The sequence below is a fragment of the Anastrepha ludens genome, chromosome 5, assembly GCF_028408465.1.
Source record: "Anastrepha ludens isolate Willacy chromosome 5, idAnaLude1.1, whole genome shotgun sequence".
Lineage (NCBI taxonomy): Eukaryota > Metazoa > Arthropoda > Insecta > Diptera > Tephritidae > Anastrepha > Anastrepha ludens.
In genome coordinates this window covers 74,300,854-74,314,389 of record NC_071501.1, presented here as the reverse complement: position 1 = coordinate 74,314,389, position 13,536 = coordinate 74,300,854, and the positions used below count along the sequence as shown (strand labels likewise).

Sequence of the window (13,536 nt, the reverse complement as noted above, 5' to 3'; positions counted from 1 at the left end):
AGTAAGAATAGGAGAAACAGCGACCGAAATGAAAAGGATACTCACAGAGGCAAAAAGCAGAGCATATGGGAGTAGAGTTTAGGCAGTCAACTCGAACCGACATAATCGATTATAGATATTAATTCGCTAAACTAAATACCTAAAACTAAATAATTTAAAACACACAAAACTAAGTCATTAATACTACATACTAAGTTGTTCAATAAGTTTTGCCGTTCGTTAGAAAAACACAATTTTATGGTTTGAAGTACACTTTATTATTCGGTATAGTCTCCCTGAACAGCAATACATTGTTTCAACGAGATTTCTAGCGGCCAAATCTGGTGAATACGGTGGATGCTCCAAAAATTCGAACTTTAATTCATGGATTTTAGCCATTGTCGGAATGCTCTTGTGACACAGTGCATTGTCCAGATGAAAAATAACTTTTTCTTTTGTAAACCGAGTTGGTCTACAAGGTTACAAAAGTATTCAGAATTTATTGTTTTACTAGTAAAGATACTAAAACTACAGATACTAAATTGGCTTATTAAAATGAAACTTCACATACGAGGTGTGTTCAAAATATAAGGTGAATTTTGAAATATCTAGGGCATTCGACTTTCGATTATTATTTTTTTTTTATGTTGGTACACTCGTTTCAAGGATATGTTCACGGTTTTAGCAATATAGCACTTTTTGTTTCTTTGTGAGAGGCATAAATAAGACAAGCGTCTTGCGTCTTCGGTGATTTTTTGCTACGCAAAAGAAGTTATATAAAATTTTGTGTAAAAAATAGAATTAAGTGCTCAAAAACGCTTGAAATGTTGACAGTAGCATACGGTGAGAATACTCTGAGTCAAAAAAAAGTTTACAAGCTTTTCACATAAAGTCGAGGAGATGTGAATAGCGACGCTCGCTCTCGGCGAAAATCTTGAGAAAGCGAAGAAAATTATTATGGAATCACAATGAGAGATGTTTCTGAGGGTGTCAGCACATCGGTTGGCTCATGCCATGCAATCTTCTCGGACATTTTGGGCACGAAGCGTGCGGCAGCGAAGTTCGTTCCAAAATTGCTGAATTTTGACCAAAAACAACGTTCCATGAGCATCACTCATAACTGATGTCGAATCGTCCCAATGGAAGACTCCAGGAGTGCCAAGACCAAGAAAACCACGCCAAGTTCGATCAAATGTCAAGATTTTGCTCACTGTTTTCTTCGATTATCATGGCGTAGTGCGTCAGGAGTTCTTACCACAAGGTCGTATGGTAAATAAGGACATAAAAAGCAATACGAAAAAAAGGCTGGAATTGTGGGAAAAAATTCATGGATTTTGCATCATAATAATGCACCTGCTCACTCACCTTTGCAAATGAGAGATTATTTGGTCAAAAACAACACCGTTACCATATTCATGATTGAAGAGGCCCATGAAAGGACGGCGTTTTGCGACGATTAAGGAAAAAACCTCAATCGCTGAGGGAGCTCAAAGACATACCAAAAAGAGCATGCCAGAACTGCTTCGAGGATTGGAAAAAAAAACGCTGGCACAAGAATATTATATCTGAGAGGGACTACTTTGAGAGAGAAATAATAGAAATTGATGCATAAATGAATATTTTTGGAGCAAAATGAAAATCCACCTTATTTTTTTAATACACTTCGTACACATAAAAATAAAAAATAAATATAAAAAATAAATTTAAAAAAATAAAACATGAAACATAAAAAATAATCACAGGCGCTGAAGAAGTACCAAATTTCCTCACACTAGGCACCACGTGTTTAATTCATAAAGGCGAAGAAACCAGCAGTCCGGCAGCATATAGGCCCATACTTGTTTATCGTAATCTATAAGATCCTTACATCATGCATATCGAACTTAATTTACGACTAAGCTCAACCGAACGGCAACTTACGAAAAAATAAAAAGGGTTGCAAAGAGCAGCTAATTATAGATCAAGTAATTGTAGGGCAGGTGAAAAAGCAAAATCGAAACCTGTATGCAGCATAGATTGATACCGACTCTGTTACACACTCTTGGCTTATAACTGTACTGCGATTGTATGGCAGCCGTCAGCGACATACTTAAGAAAACGGACCATGGATATGGGTTAAAATATGGCGATGTGAGAAAGTTTACAATCAGCTAACTATTTTATGTAGATGACCTAAAGTTATAAGCTGGCAAAGAAAAAAATTGGAAAAATTGCTAAAATGCGTAATTAGCTTCTCTAAAGACATCCGAACGCCTATAGGATTTAATAAATGTCGAAAAATATAAATTGTAAAGAGCAAAGTTCCAAATGTAGACCATTAAAGAAATGGAAAAGGGCGAATTTTATAAGTACCTTGGGGTATGACAAAACAAAAATGTACGAGCAATGCAAATGAAGGAAAAGCTTATAACCGAGTAAAACAGATGCCTCTACGTACTTTGCAAGACAACTCGTTTGCAGTGCCTGTCATTTCGTGAATAACTTGGAATGCATGATGCGAACAGTAATGGCAAAACATAAATGCCACCATCCTAAAAACTCTGTGATAAGATTTGCATTGTCTAGGAAAGAAGGAGGGAGAGGTACAATTGACATCGGAGCACTGCATAACAAGCTGATCCTGAAACGTTGAAATTACTTCTATGGAAAGGTCGAATAGATGCACGAGGCGGCCGTGGCGAAACCCTGAACCATGTTTTGCCTGGGTGCTGTGTTAACAAACTATTTTTAACTTAAACTAAACAACAAGACGTTGTAAAAATTTTACACCTACGACCTGTGATTTGTTCCGTGAGAAAACAGCCTATTACAGATAAGTTCCAGAACTAGCGCATGAGGACAACAAAATGCCTCTCTATTACGACAGAACAATCCTTACGAATACCACAAGAATAATAAAAATATTTGTAGTAAATAAAGTAAATGAGTACACCGCGTTTGATTGTCATAGACATTGGTGTTCCATTGAACAAAAGCACTCAAAAAACGTGCACAGAGAAAATCACCAAATACTCCGATTTGGGGATTGACAGCAAGCGGCACAGAAAAATTAGAAATATATTCATATTGCCACTTATTATAACGGCTCACGGACTCGTTCAAGTAAATCTGGCGGAAAACCTCAAAAAACTCAATTTGGAGAAACACCGGGTCTCCTGAATTATTGAAGAGTTCAGTAAATTAGTATAAGGATTCAGTAAATTAATATACCGAAATACATAATTATGCTTTGTAGTTATACATTAAGATAGAGTACGATAGTATATGAACTATAAAAACAGAGTTCACATTTGGCTTGCAGGAAAACAGCCACGAAGTTGTGTAAGAATTGGAATGTTTGAACAAAAAAAAATTGTTATCTGACTTCAAAAATGTCTACGTTCGTCGCGAAAAAACAGCATTTGTGGGATGTCACGCTTCATTATTACCTTTTAAAGAAAAGTCCAGCTTAAACGCGTCGTATATTCATCAATATTTAAGGTTATCACGTTTCATCAAATACAACTTGTAAAGAGTGCTTTCGACGCTTCCAAAGTGGCAATTTCGACGTTAGTGATAAAGATTGCGAAGGGTCACCAAAAAATTCGAGGATACTCAACTACAACATATATTGGATGAAGACGCATGGCGAACCCATGTCTAAAGAGTTGGTTGTTGACAGATCAACCGTCGGTAAACTTTTGCACGTGATGGGAACTGGGTGACACATCAATTGAAGAAGAGTGACGTGTGAGATGCTTCTTAAACGGTAGAAAAGAAAAGCTTTCCTGCATCACATCGTCACTGACCGTGGAAAATGGATCCATTATGTTAACCCTAAGCGTCGAAAAAGTTGGAGCCTACCAGATGAACTATGAATTCGTTAAACCATCTGAATTCATCACTAAACATCGTTACCGAGTACAGCTAATGCGTTTCAATCGAACTCTGAGCTCTCCAAGAAAAGCGGCCTTAATTAGACGGTAGACATGACAAACTGATTTTGCTGTATGAGAACGCCAGACCCCACGTTGCTAAATCGGTCCAGAAATATTTAGAGGGACTGAATTAGGAAATCTTGCCCCACTCGCCGTATTTCCTAGACATTGGACCTTCGGATTACAATCTGTTAGGTTCAATGCAGTCAGCTCTTATTGGAAAGCGGTTAACTTCTTACGAGAGCATCGCAAACCGGCTCAATGAATGGACCAAGTCAAAACAACTCGAATTTTTCGTCAGTGGAAACCGTATGCTGCCTGAAAGATGGAGTAAAATTGTAGCTTCCAAAGGCATATATATATATATAATATATAATTGGCGCGTACATCCTCTTTGGGTGTTTGGCCGAGCTCCTCCATCTTTTTATGAGGAGCTTTTTCAGGGCAGAAATACACTCGGAGGTTTGCCATTGCCTGTCGAGGGGCGACCGCTATTAGAAAAATGTTTTTTCTTAATTTTGGTGTTTCACCGAGATTCGAACCAACGTTCTCTCTGTGAATTCCGAATGGCAATCACGCACCAACCCATTCGGCTACGGCGGCACATACTTCACATAATATCATGAATTATTTAATTGTTTAATAATTCGTAACTTTGGCTCAGAAATGAGGGAAACAAAATAAAAAATAAAAAATTTTATAAAAAATGTTCCTTTCTCGCCCAGCCAGCGGCTTTCTCTATATGGGAAATAAGAATCGGCATAATTGACCCAAATACAAGTACATCCAATAACAGAGAAAAGTGAAAGCTTTTTTTCAGTTGTTGAGTTTATTAATATATGGCAACAATAAGTTTCCCAATTTTATTGGATAATGTACCATTAACTTATAAATAAAATGTGTAAAAATTCAGCGACTTAGCCTGTAAAAATACAACACTGTCACACAGTTGTCAGCGCGATGCAGCATAAGCTCGTAAACTCATCCATATTTTTATTGCCTGCGGCAGTGGACGTGGTGTACGCACATGTATTTTAATCTGTATAAGAGTGCAAATATCCATGTACCATACGAGTTACCACAATCACGTTTTGAATTAATGTACAAGTGCGGATAAGTACATACACACATTCATTCTCATCCGCATTTGGGTGTCGATTTTCGGTTTTCGCCAGCAGCAGTAGTTCTGGATGCCACAGAATAATGGCCAGCGGCATTTTTGCTGAAATTTACTGCAGGCAACCCCATGCAATTTCTCGCTATCACAATTCCTCATTCCACCCCCTCTCCAACTACGTTGCCGGCTGCCAAAAAATATAATTTTTCGTACAATTGTAAAACAATAAAAATCTATCGTCACTTGGACGTTCGTTTTTGGCATGCAGTTGAATGTTGTCTGGTTTTGCAGTTATTCTGAACAAATACACAGCCAGTCATGCATTCACTTTGTACTTCTTGGTCTTGTGCCAATGCAATTGAAAGGAGGAAAGTCGAAATCAAAAAGTAAATGCCAAAAGATAACAACAGTGACGCTCTGAGTAATGTGCAATTCCTACCTAAATGCCGCCAACTTTGTTCTTGTTGCTGTTTTGTCTTTGTTTTTTTTCTTGTTCGCTTGCTTTGTGGTTTCATTTTTCGGCAGCTCATTTGGAGTGTGACATGCCAAAAGTTGTCATTTGGCTGGAAAAATGGCATTCTTGCATGCAAGCATAAACGAATTTATGCTGAAGTGGCGGAAATTTATAATATAATGACAGCAAGCGGCTGCTTAAATAATTCTGTGAGCCCCAGGCATTGGATATTAAGGAGTCATCAGCGCAGGCACAAATAATTAGTTGTGATTTTTTTTTTATTTTTATTATTTTATTTTTTTCGCAGCCAAAGGTTTGCATTTCTCTGGTTAAATGATGCAGTTCACAGTTTATTATTGGCGGTACACATTTAACCAACCAACGGTACTGGTATGAAGTCGTATAAAAGACGTTATGTCTCCGGTACTATATAAACCCACAAAATTTAACCATTCTGAAGTCACAAATGTCTGCAACACTTTGTTACTAACTGGATATCTTTTTGAGATATAAACAAAAAGTTTCGGCGAGCTCGTTAAATAAGGATTTTGTCAAGTTCTGAAAAATTTGGCTATTGGTTTTCACGTGGGCTTTTAAAATAGCTTTTACATCTTCGCATTGAGCAACAATTTAGTTTAACACCCTCACAAGGGAAGTAAACCAATCCTAAAACCATGTAACATATTATATTGAGAAACAATGCCGCCTTAACATCTAACAAGGTGTTGATAGACTAAAGAGAATTTCACAAATAGGACTTGAATTATTTACTGATGTGTTCCAATAGGTTCATTTATTTACTCAATAAGCGAGCAACTTCTTTTTATCACATCTCAGTTTGGGTCATAGAACAGCTCAGGTTAGATGTACATTTTGACACAATTGAAGTCATAAAAGAGAATTCGAAGAACACACTCGAGCTTGACTTGTTTACAGTAGCACAGAAAACAAACTATGTGACATATCACGCTGAAATTTGCCATGTAACCTTATAACAGTCCTACCAAAAAATAAAAAAATTATTTTTGCCATATGTCATCCGCGGACCGTTTTATTGATACCGTCTCGTTCATATTTGAGTAGAAGGTAGAGCTTGATATCAAATTTATTAGAATTTATTTCTATTTACTAAAAATTCCATGAGGTACTACTGATATAATCAACTACTGCTTCGAAGAAAAAGAAATCCATTATTTTTTCGCAAATGGTTTCAAACTGTCTTAGGACCGCATAAAATCAAGATGTGCTAAAGAATGCTGAAGGTTCATCTTGCTTATTCAACAACACAACACCACATTTTATTGGGTTCCCAACCACTCTGGAGAGGAGCGAAATAAAAGAGCAGATGAGTGTGCGAACAAAGGCACTAAGCTTGACCTTTAGCAAGTGGTAGAGGATACAAGTGTTCCTCCAAACGAACTATATCGGGGAAATCCCAGGGTGCTCTGGCCAAAACTAAATATTAAAATAACAAAATGTCTGCTTGCATTCAACAGATCAACTACCAGTGTCCTTACAAGTGTTATAACGAGACACCGCACTATTGGCACATTAGAAAAGACGTAACTAATAATGACTTCTGCAGGAGCTGTAGAGACGAAGAAGAAATTGAGTCGGTGAATATCCTGCACTTCTTAGAAGCCATGCCAAGGCTATTATTTCTTTGAAGACTTGGGAAATTTGCAAAAGCCTCGCTAAAGGGATTAGTCACCTTCTTAAAAAAAATCCAAGTGGTTTAAGCAACTTAATTAGGGGATGGAAATCAAATACACGTATCACAATGGGCTTTAGCCCCACCGAGTGTCATGTCTTAGACAAGCAACCTGGCTAATCTAACCTAACCTAAGTGTGCACATACAGTGAATCAAAAAAGTATTGGCACACTCGAAAAATCAAAGTTCTCAGTGATATACCTATTCTTCTAATGAATGTATGTATAAATAGAGAACGGGATTTTCTAAATGTATTTATTTATTAAGTATCTGAACAAAAAAATAATTAATATCGACATAGGTTTACAAACTCAACCGTGAGGGGTAAAATAAGGCACAAATTCACATCAAAAAAGTATTGACACATTCATTATGTTAGCGTATGCTTTTGGCATCGTAACGGTAAACTCCCGTTATTTGCTTACTCTTGATTTTTACTCATTCGTACGTTTTAGGAATGGCATAAGGTCGCAATCACTTTTGATCGTGATTTCAACGGACATAGACCAAAATGGGCCACGGAGCTGAAATTTTCCTAGAACTACGTCAATTAGTGATAAAACTCAATTTAGAATAAAAATCCTATGGCGAAATTGGCAAGCTTGTCGATAAATCATGGTCCAGCAGTCGAAACATCGTTATGCATTATTGCAATACTGGCAAAATAGCTCCGGAGAGCAGATCAAGCCGCCGAAAAAAATTAACCGAACGACAGGAGCGAAGTGTGGTGTTCAAGTGCACATTAGGTGAAATTACCCTTTTTTGCTGTGCAAAAGTGGTAAGAATGAAAGTGCCGTTTTAGTTTTGTTGTTGTTGTTTTGTAATTAGAAATACTTCAAAACAAAGGTGCGTGCATAATATTTTCACTTAATAAAAAACACCGTTACACAGGCACGCGTCAAAGTCAATCGACGTAATTTTTCGTAAAAAATTGCTTGCGAGTTCAGTAGTGCTTGATGAACTTTGAGCACGCGTTTCTCGAATTGTGTTGAAAATAATTCATTAGTGTAAAATCGAAAATAAAGAGGCATGTAAGTAAATATATGTATTTAATTAAAACGCTTAATAGTTATGTTACTATATTTGGAAATAACTTATTAGCCTGCATAACCTTGAAGTGAAACAAGCTATTTTCCACATTGACTTTCTGGAAACCCTATAAAATTTTGACCCCATTTGACTGACAAAAGATACCCTTGTAAAAGTTTCGTTGCAATCTGAAAGAATTGTTGAGATGCAAAGAGAATTTTTTCAAGCAGTAATGGAAGAAGAGGGCATAGAGTCTGTTAGACGTATTTAGTTGGGTTGTTGATACTTCAAATCCATTAATTTCCGCACTATTCTTAAAAAGACGCTTACAAAAGCGCAAACCTTCCACACTTCCTAAGTTTTGAACTTATTTGAACTTGAAATAAATGAATTGGACTTGAAATAAATGAAGTGTCGCGTTTACATTAGTTGTTGCAAAAGGGTTAATTTTAATTTGTGGTCGTTAATAGGTTAAATTCCATTTTTTTTTTATTTATTCTTACTAGTAAATTTCTGACTTGTTTTGGTTTGAATATCACGACTTTCTAGCTGTAATTAATTTTGCACACAAAAAGTAGTAATTTGACCTATAGTGCGGTGGCACAAAATCCAAAACTGTGCGCGACCCTGCAAAATTCATTTGAAATCAATTTCAACTCCCAAACTGTTCGGAATACCCTATATAAGACTGGGTATCATCGACGCAATTCCTTCATTTCGAAGGTAAATAAGAAAAAGAGGGTAGAATTTGCTAAACAGCATTTAAATAAGCCCGACGCTTTTTGGCGAAAGCCAAATAAAGAGCTTCAAGGGAACAACCTGCTCAAAACAGTTAAATATGGTGGAAGTAATGTGATGGTTTGGGGGTGTTTCGCGGCATCTGGTGTCGGAAAGCTCGTATTCGTAGATGAGACAATGGATAAGCATGTGTATAGCGACATTCTTAAAAAAAATTTAAGTCCAAGTGTCGAAAAACTGGGCCTTAATGGAACAACTTGGCAATTTCAACAAGATAATTACCCAAAACACTCGTCTTATCTTGTGGAAGAGTAGTTGATATACCATTGCACACAGCTTAAAACACCCTCCCGATCGCCGGACTTAAATCCCATTGGGCATGTATGACATCTTATGGAACGAAAGATACGATCTCACCACATAACGTCAAAGGATTCTCTAAAAAAGCCGATAATTTCTGAATGGAATAAAATAACACTTTCCGAAACTTCAAATCTACTAAATAGTATGAAGAGACGTTTGCAGGTCGTTATTCAATTTAAAGGAGGGCCCACAAAGTATTAGTGCGTTACAGCTGTAAAGAAGCAAGTTGATTACGCTACCTTTTGATGTGAATTTGTGCCTTATTTTACCTATCAAAGTTGAGCTTTTAAATCTAAGTCGAAATTAATTTTTTCTTTGTTCAGATACGTAATAAATAAATATATATATATATAATTGGCGCGTACACTCTTTTTGGGTGTTTGGCCAAACTTCTCCTCCTATTTGTGGTGTGCATCTTGATGTTGCTCCACAAATGGAGGGACCTACAGTTTCAAGCCGACTCCGAACGGCAGATATTTTTACGAGGAGCTTTCTCATGGCAGAAATACACTCGGAGGTTTGCCATTGCCTGACGAGGGGCTACCGCTTTTAGAAAAATGTTTTTATTAATTTGGTTTCACCGAGATTCGAACCAACGTTCTATCTGTGAATTCCGAATGGTAATCGCGCACCAACCCATTCGGCTACAGCGGCCATTTAGAAAATACCATTTTCTATTTTTTTATACTTTCATTAGAAGAATATTTATTGCACTGAGAACTTTGATTTTTCGAGTGTGCCAATAATTTTTTGATTCACTGTATAAATGTAAGTCAAAAATGTAAACTATAAATAAAAAATGTAAATTATAAAAAAATAAAAATAAAATTCTTCCTTTGATTCGTATTGAATTTTACTTGAACCAAACTTGCTTTAGGTGCAATAAATCTTAATATTCTTGAATAATAAATTCACTTAAGACTATTATTGAATTAACCTACAGACCTCGATAAGCATGCAGCATCACAATTTTTAAAAAAGCTTGGCCTTAAAAATATATTATTTCATATAAGCATAATAGTAATAAGAAAGCTTAAGATTTCATAACTGAATTATTTTGTTTTCTTTGTTTTGGCCCTTTTCACTTTCGGACTTAACCACACACGAATCCGTTTTTCATTTTTCAGACCATTTTTTGGTGTGCCTTGGGTGCCATTGTCATAGCTGGTATCGCTGTAATATCATATTGGATACGACGATGCAGGTATGTATCCACAAGAAAGCATGAGATCATTGCCTTACGAATATATGCGTATGTATAAGTAGATACATATATATTTAAATATGAATTTTAAGAATATCAACAATAATGAAATTTATTATATGTTTCTTAGCTAATGTTATACCATAATTGCGATTTGAGTATTAAAGTACGGTATGCGTGGAATAAGTGAAAATATATTGTAGAGTTCCATGTAAGAATAAAAATAATTTTAAAATAAACTTGAACAAATTTCGTGTAACTGTATGTACATTATTATATTAATATTAGATTTAGCTACATATTAACAAAATTTAAATGTTCGCTTTTATATATCGCTAGTATATTCTAAACTCCCCTCTCACTACCTTCTGATGTACTAATGAACGTGCATTAGTTAAAAAAATTTACCAACATTTCTAAATTTCTGGTTGATATATGAATACCATAAAGTCTACGCATATGCATATGGATGTAAAGGAGGCACACGTGCTGCATATGCATTAATGCAGAAGTTAGATTCCTATTGTTGCAAACGTCTAAATGCAATTAGATATGGATATCTCAGCCAAATATTTGTTTAAGGAAAAAAAGAAAGCAGTGAATTTTACATGCAGTTGAATTCGAAACCTGTGAAGCCTGCATGGTTAGCACGAAGCGTTTGTGTTGCGCAACTAATTCTGAGGCATAAGTTTAAAATTTGTGTCAACAGTTTTTAAGCTAACATTTTATTTTAATTACAGTCCCTGCCCTCCTGCATATTCTTAGAAAATATTAGATAATATTTATTAAGTATTTTTACTTAGCTAAATCCACAAAAGAAAAATTTGTTTTTCAAAAAACGTAACATTTACTACAAACTGTAAGTAAATTTCATTTCTTTATTAAGTCTATGATTACAAAAATCTTGCAAACTAAATGTTAAAGAAGCTAACTTGAGGTGGTTTGTAATAAAGTATTATTATTATTTATTTGTTATCTATAATTAAAATTACAAAATAACTTTTTAGCACAAGCTACCAAGGCTATCGGCTGTAATAAAGTAACTACATACTAAGCACTGTTTGCTACTTTGAAACGTATCTGCTCATGGTTGTTCAATGGGTTTCTCAGGTCGATAAGAAAAACAAGGTTAATGGTTTGAAATCCACTTTATTATGTATTTAGTATAGTCTTCCTGAATATCAATACACTTATTCCAACAAGATTCCAATTTATCAATTTCATCCCTTAAGGGAGAGTCTGGGAGGACTGTGAAATACACTTCCACAGCGGTTATGACCGCATCATTTGATGAAAAACGCTTTTCCCGCATGAATTTTTTTAGGTCAAGAAACAGATGCAGCTCGCTTGGAGGTAAAGCTGGTGAATACGGTAGATGTTCCAACAATTCGATCTTTAATTTAAAATGGACACAGTGCATTGCAATTTTTCTATTTTTCTTTTTTTACGAATTTTTTCCCTCAGCTGGGTTAAAAGGTTGCAATAATATTCAGAATTTATTGTTTTCCCAGTGTGCAAACAAAATTCCTTTCGCATTCCAAAAACTTATGGCAACATCTTCTTAGTCGATTTCGGGATCTGGAGAGCCAGGTTCTGGCCTCTTGTTTTAATTTAGGATCGTCGTGGTGGACCTAATTCTCATCTACAACCAATACAAAAATCCACTTTTAACATCATTTTAGTTACCAGATTTAAAAATCGGTGTAATTGAAGCCAGTTTCCTATGGTTAATAAGAGCTCCAGAGTAGAGGGAAAAATTGATTATGCAGAATAAAAGCAATAAAAGCTTGAAGCAAAGAGAATAGCCCATCAGGGTCACTTTTCAAATATGACTTAAAAAAAAACACATTTAATTCTGTGACAGACAACGTGCCAAAATCTACGGATTGTTGTCGAATAAGCCTTGTGTTTTTGTTGAAACTTATTCAGTTTATAGGGCAAACAATAACTACTGGAATAAGGTTAAAATGTACAAACAAAACTATAAGGTCAGTCCATAAGTTCGTGCGTATTTTACCCATAATTTCACTTTTGTACGATTTTTGCATACAATGTGTCAGGTTTTTGGAGTAGACAGCCGGCGACTTCAAAAAAGCCCCCACACGAAAAATGCTTTATATAACATCAAGAGATCAAGAGAAAATCGTACCCTCATATCGATCGTAATAAAGTTTTAACATTTATACCTTCTGCTCAAATATGAATGAGACTGATTTAATAAAACACAAACGGTTAATTATTGTTCAATTTTTATTTTATCTCCTTCAAATTAATCACCATTGGAAGCGATACACATATGCCAACGTTTTTTCCAATCATCATAGCATTTCTGGAAGGCCGATTTCGGTATGGATTTCAGTTCCTTCTTCGAATTCTCTTTTATGACTTCAATTGTCTCAAAATGTTTTCCACGGAGCGGCAACTTGAGCTTGGGAAACAGGAAAATGTCACATGGAGCCATATCAGGCGAATACGGTGCTTTCGGAACGATATTAACATTATTTTTGTTCAAATAATCGCGAACAAGACGTGATGTGTGAGCTGGTGCATTATCGTGATGCAAGAACCATGACTTGTTGTCCCACAATACCTTCCTTTCAAGACGAATGTTCTCGCGCAAACGCTTTAAAACGTCTAAATAATATTCAGCGTTAACCGATTTTGCGATTTGTGCGATTTTCAAGCACAATTTCCTTTACTTTTCCAATGTTTTCGTCGTTTACTGATGTTGCTGGACGACGTTGATGAGGCAAGTTTTCAACCGATGTACGGTCCTCTTTGAACGATTTGTACCACTGGAAAACACGTGCACGCGATAGAGCAGAGTCCCCATAGGTTGTGTGCAACATTTTTAAGGCGTCTGAAGCCGAAATTTTGTTGGAATAACAAAATTTCAAACAAATGCTTTGTTCAACTTGAATTTCCATCGTTAAATTCGAAGAACACACTCGAGCTTGACTTGTTTACAGTAGCACAGAAAACAAACTATGTGACATATCTCGCTGAAATTTGCCATGTAAGCT

The 13,536-nt window shown here is 35.9% G+C and overlaps 1 protein-coding gene across 4 annotated transcripts in view; it reads left to right on the top strand.

Moving 5' to 3' along the window:
* LOC128862763 (slowpoke-binding protein) overlaps positions 1-13,536 on the top strand; it is a 208,322-nt gene that overhangs the window by 106,069 nt on the left and 88,717 nt on the right. For all 4 annotated transcript variants that reach the window (XM_054101471.1, XM_054101470.1, XM_054101473.1 and 1 more), the window contains exon 4: positions 10,437-10,513. In XM_054101471.1, coding sequence (XP_053957446.1) covers positions 10,508-10,513 — 6 coding nt within the window. In that variant the 5' untranslated portion in view covers positions 10,437-10,507. The remainder of the gene's footprint in view (positions 1-10,436; positions 10,514-13,536) is intronic.